Here is a 6,000-nt window from a genome sequence, read left to right on the forward strand (position 1 = left end):
TGCAAGTCAGTTCTCTCATGTGGTTGGATTGGGGGGGGGGTAGTATGTCTTGCATGGGTGCCACCGCAGAAAGGGCAGGTGTGTAAGAGCCTGCAGTTAGAAAGGGAGCAGCTCAGGTCATTAAAGTTGTTGCACACCATCCTGCCTCCCTGATAGAGGATTGGTCGTCCCCATTTGTCAATGCCCTTGGGGCTGGGGACATTAACCGTGGGGCGTATGTTGATGGGCTTAGGAATGATGGGAGGAGGCGGAGCTGTGGGAGATTAGCAACTAAATACCAGGATATTGTGCGAGGAGGAGGGGCGTGAACAAAGTGGGGTGATGACCATGCATGTTGTGGCTGGATATGTGGGGGCGCCAAATAGCTCACGGGAGAGTGATGTACGAGCTGCGAAAATGAAATTTCTGACTCTAATATTTCCCCTGGTTAAACTGTTGTAAACGCTCTGCTGCCTGGATAGCAAAAAAGGACATGATAGCTGTAAAAGCCTGTCCCTCCGAAGTGTAAGGCCATGTCAAGAATGACTGAGAGGTAGTCATCGAGCTCAGATCATTGGTCTGAATATGTTCAGCAGATTACCTCTCGGGAGAAGGAAAATGTTAAGAGCGATTCAGTGGGTGTGAGGTCTCTGACCAGAAATGAACTGAATGACTAAGCTGCAAGCCTTGGCTAGTCTGCAATTCCCTAGGCTGGCTGATATTGGTGAAGAATGGCTGAAGGAGCTGGGCTAGATATATGTAGTTTACCAGAGAGGATTAGCTGGCGTTAAGCTGGAGGGGGCCATGGGGTTGGCATTGCTGTGGCTAGGGGGAAAAGACTGTTACATGTAGAAAAAACATTTAGGTATGGGGGGAGGGGGGTATACTAGTATGAAATGGAGGAGGGAAATATTAGAAGTAGAAGGAACCATGTTGCCGTATACGGCTGAAGGAAGGGAAGAGGAATGGATGATGGGATGAAAGGATTTATGTGCATGGGGATTTTGTGAAGCCTGTGAACACAGGGATGAGAATAAAGATGTGACGAGCTGAGAGAAATCAGAAGGAGCAGGCAGTGGGGGAAACATGACCCGGCACCTGCTAGCAGGGGGGCTGATGGTGCTGGCTGTGGCCCTGTAGGAGGAGGCGCTGTGACATCACGAGTGATGATCCTGGAGGTGGGTAGTTCAGGTGACGGTGACAGAAGTGCGGGAGGCTCGGAGTTTGCTATGGCTGGAGTGTTGGTGGATACTAAGTAAAATTCAAACAACCAAGTTTTATTGTCGGAGTGACTGAAAGAAATGCCTTCCCTCTTTAGGGCGGTCTGAAGGCGACTGACAGTCCATTCTCTGCTTGTTTCAGGACTTGGATGAGGAGAAGGCCAATGCGATGGAGGCACACCTTGAGTGCGCTGAGGAGGGCTATCAGAAGTTGGTCATGAGGGAGGCCACTGATGAGGAGAGTGATCGAGCTGGCTTCTGCATCTATGTCTGTCGAGACTGCGGGTCCTGGCCCTCATGGACGGAGGAGAGAAAGCCTGGGATTGAGTCGGAGTTGGAGAGATCTCGTTAGGTGCGCCTGGATGGGGCCTGCAGTCAGATGATGGGGGTGCCTGCGAGGCTGAGGAATGTGTATCGTAGCGCACAAGCGGCTTTGGTGAGAAAACTGGCTATGTTCTGACTGTTGTGAGAATAACACGACTGGAGAGGAATCACTGACAAGCAGATCATCACCTGAATTGGATAGACTGATTTGCAGTTCAGGATCCATGATAAGTTGGTTTTAGTTTTAATTTTCAAGATAGCGTTAGTCTGTTTTGAATTAATGCGATCGAGCACAGCCATGAAATACAGTCTCTCACCAACAAAATGGAGACAAACAGTGCTGGACGGTATGACCAGGTTAGTAGGCTTACCAGGTGATTAGAGGAGTGGCTGAGGCATGGGCCTGCTCCCGAACCTTAGTAAAGAATTTATCAGACTCTGGAGTCCTGGCCTGACGGGTTAGCTCTCCTGTGTTGTGCCATCCTCTTGGCCAGCGTCTGTTTAGTTTCCCGAAGTACAAGTCAGGAGTAGTCCGAAGTACAAGGGTGGTTTTGCAGGTCTTCTCCCGGATCACCACCATGCCATGCTGGAGAAGCTTGTGTGTACCAGTGATCCCAAGAACTACATATGTCGTCCGGAGCTTGGCTCCTGGTAGGTTCACCCAAAGCGGACATGTCAAAGGTGAGGTTCCAGATGAAGTACAATCCAACAAAGACCTCAATGGAGGAACAGGCAGAAGATGTCTCACGGCAATTTGCATATGAAACCAATCATTTGCGGTCATTATGCATCTGTATTGTTTATAAGGGTGGGACAACTGCAGTCAGGTGAGGACACTGTATTGTTTATAAAGGTGGGGACACCTGCAGTCAGCTGAGACTGAAGAGGTCACTGTATTGTTTATAAGGGTGGGACACCTGCAGTCAGCTGAGACTGAAGAGGTCACTGTATTGTTTATAAGAGTGGGACACCTGCAGTCAGCTGAGACTGAAGAGGTCACTGTATTGTTTATAAGGGTGGGACAACTGCAGTCAGCTGAGACTGAAGAGGTCACTGTATTGTTTATAAGGGTGGGACACCTGCAGTCAGCTGAGACTGAAGAGGTCACTGTAGTGTTTATAAGGGTGGGGACAACTGCAGTCAGGTGAGACTGAAGAGGTCACTGTATGGTATATAAAGGTGGGACACCTGCAGTCAGGTGAGGACACTGTATTGTCTATAAGGGTGGGACACCTGCAGTCAGCTGAGACTGAAGAGGTCACTGCATTGTTTATAAGGGTGGGACACCTGCAGTCAGGTGAGGACACTGTATTGTTTAATAGGGTGGGACACCTGCAGTCAGAGGAGACTGAAGAGGTCACTGTATTGTTTATAAGGGTGGGGACACCTGTAGTCAGCTGAGACCGAAGAGGTCACTCTATTTTTATAAGGGTGGGGACACCGGCAGTCAGGTGAAGACACTGTATTGTTTATAAGGGTGGGACATCTGCAGTCAGGTGAGACTGAAGAGGTCACTGTAGTGTTTATAAGGGTGGGACACCTGCAGTCAGCTGAGACTGAAAAGGTCACTGTACTGTTTATAAGGGTGGGGACACCTGCAGTCAGCTGAGACTGAAGAAGTCACTGTATTGTTTATAAGGGTGGGACACCTGCAGTCAGAGGAGACTGAAGAGGTCACTGTATTGTTTATAAGGGTGGGACATCTGCAGTCAGGTGAGACTGAAGAGGTCACTGTAGTGTTTATAAGGGTGGGACACCTGCAGTCAGCTGAGACTGAAAAGGTCACCGTACTGTTTATAAGGGTGGGGACACCTGCAGTCAGCTGAGACTGAAGAAGTCACTGTATTGTTATAAGGGTGGGGACACCTGCAGTCAGCTGAGACTGAAGAAGTCACTGTATTGTTTATAAGGGTGGGACACCTGCAGTCAGCTGAGACTGAAAAGGTCACCGTACTGTTTATAAGGGTGGGGACACCTGCAGTCAGCTGAGACTGAAGAAGTCACTGTATTGTTATAAGTGTGGGGACGCCTGCAGTCAGCTGAGACTGAAGAGGTCACTGTATTGTTTATAAGGGTGAGGACACCTCCGCTCTGGTGGCCGAGCGGAATAAACCGCCGTTCTTGCAACCCGCTCGTCACGTGGCTGGGAGGTTCGTATCCCAGACTCGCCGTAACCGGTCACGGCCAGAGCGTCCACGGGGTAAGGCATCCATTAGGCCACCCTTACCCAAGGGATAGTGGGTGTAGATCAGTGTAGTGTTCGGGGACTCGTCATTCTCCAGCGACCCCTCTGGCCCACCCGGGCGCCTGCAGCCAATCAACTGAAAGCATTCTCCCTATGCCTCCTTCGCAGCTTGAAGGTGATGCAATCCATGCGAGGCTGCAGTGTGTAAAATAGCGAGAGCAGCCGACACGAGTTTGAAGGAAGCTGGTGTTACGCCTATCTGCTTCCTGTGGAAACGTGAGCCAGGGGAGTTATTCGACAAGAGTTTCGGCCATATGCCATTGGGTTAATCGGGTGGGATAAGGGGAAAAACTACAAATACATTTCTAAAAATAAGGGTGGGGACACCTGCAGTCAGCTGAGACTGAAGAGGTCACTGTATTGTTTATAAGGGTGGGACACCTGCAGTCAGCTGAGACTGAAGAGGTCACTGTATTGTTTATAAGGGTGGGGACACCTGCAGTCAGCTGAGACTGAAGAGGTCACTGTATTGTTTATAAGGGTGGGACACCTGCAGTCAGCTGAGACTGAAGAAGTCACTGTATTGTTTATAAGGGTGGGACACCTGCAGTTAGGTGAGGACACTGTATTGTTTATAAGGGTGGGGACACCTGCAGTCAACTGAGACTGAAGAGGTCACTGTATTGTTTATAAGGGTGGGACACCTGCAGTCAGGTGAGGACACTGTATTGTATATAAGGGTGGGCCACCTGCAGTCAAGTGAGGACACTGTATTGTTTATAAGGGTGGGTCACCTGCAGTCAGCTGAGACTGAAGAGGTCACTTTATTGTTTATAAGGGTGGGACACCTTCAGTCCGGTGAGACTGAAGAGGACACTGTATTGTTTATAAGGGTGGGACACCTGCAGTCAGCTGAGACTGAAGAGGTCACTGTATTGTTTATAAGAGTGGGACACCTTCAGTCCAGTGAGACTGAAGAGGACACTGTATTGTTTATAAGGGTGGGGACACCTGCAGTCAGATGAGACTGAAGAGGTCACTGTATTGCTTATAAGGATGGGGACACCTGCAGTCAGGTGAGACGGAAGAGGTCACTGCATTGTATATAAGGGTGGGACACCTGCAGTCAGGTGAGGACACTGTATTGTTTATAAGGGTGGGGACACCTGCAGTCAGCTGAGACGGAAGAGGACACTGTATTGTTTATAAGGGTGGGGACACCTGCAGTCAGCTGAGACGGAAGAGGACACTGTATTGTTTATAAGGGTGGGCCAGCTGCAGTCAGTTGAGACTGAAGAGGTCACTGTATTGTTTATAAGGGTGGGGACACCTGCAGTCAGTTGAGACTGAAGAGGTCACTGTATTGTTTATAAGGGTGGGCCACCTGCAGTCAGGTGAGACTGAAGAGGTCACTGCATTGTATATAAGGGTGGGACACCTGCAGTCAGGTGAGGACACTGTATTGTTTATAAGGGTGGGGACACCTGCAGTCAGCTGAGATGGAAGAAGACACTGTATTGTTTATAAGGGTGGGACACCTGCAGTCAGGTGAGACTGAAGAGGTCACTGTATTGTTTATAAGGGTGGGGACACCTGCAGTCAGTTGAGACTGAAGAGGTCACTTAGATGATGATGAAACGTCTCTCTCTCAATAAACCTTGTGTCCATATGAACTGATTCAACTTTCTTTGATTTTCTTTTCTTTTTGTATTTTTTTCCCTCCTTTTTCTCTCTCAATTGTACTTGGCCAATTGCCCCACTCTTCCGAGCCGTCCTGGTCTCTGCTCCACCCCCTCTGCTGTCCGGGGAGGGCTGCAGACTACCACATGTCTCCTCCCACACATGTGGAGTCGCTAGCCGCTTCTTTTCACCTGACAGTGAGGAGTTTCACCAGGGAGACGTAGCGTGTTGGAGGATCACGCTATTCCCCCCAGTTCCCCCCCCTGAACAGGTGCCCTGACCAACCAGAGGAGGCGCTAGTGCAGCGACCAGGACACACACCCACATCCAGCTTCCCCCCTGCAGACACAGCCAATTGTGTCTGTAGAGACGCCCGACCAAGCCGGAGGCAACACGGGGATTTGAACCTGAGATCTCTGGGTGGGTAGGCAAAGGAATAGACTGTTATGCCACCCGGGTGCTTCTTTGATTTTCTTACCTGGACTACTGAGCATAAAGACATGATGACCAATGTGCTTTACAGGGAACAGAAGAAGACAGGAAGCAACACAAACCTTTGAAATGTGTGTGTGTGTTAAAACACACCTTACTGAGCGGTCATCACTTCCTGTC

General features: G+C 49.7%; 1 protein-coding gene across 3 annotated transcripts in view; it reads right to left on the reverse strand.

Moving 5' to 3' along the window:
• The window catches only part of eml6 (EMAP like 6), a 133,432-nt gene that overhangs the window by 93,548 nt on the left and 33,884 nt on the right, over positions 1–6,000 (reverse strand). For all 3 annotated transcript variants that reach the window (XM_056279933.1, XM_056279932.1, XM_056279934.1), the window contains exon 7: positions 5,974–6,000. This exon is cut by the window's right edge and continues 175 nt beyond it. In XM_056279933.1, coding sequence (XP_056135908.1) covers positions 5,974–6,000 — 27 coding nt within the window. The remainder of the gene's footprint in view (positions 1–5,973) is intronic.

This window comes from Lampris incognitus, chromosome 5 (genome assembly GCF_029633865.1).
Source record: "Lampris incognitus isolate fLamInc1 chromosome 5, fLamInc1.hap2, whole genome shotgun sequence".
Taxonomy (NCBI): Eukaryota; Metazoa; Chordata; class Actinopteri; order Lampriformes; family Lampridae; genus Lampris; species Lampris incognitus.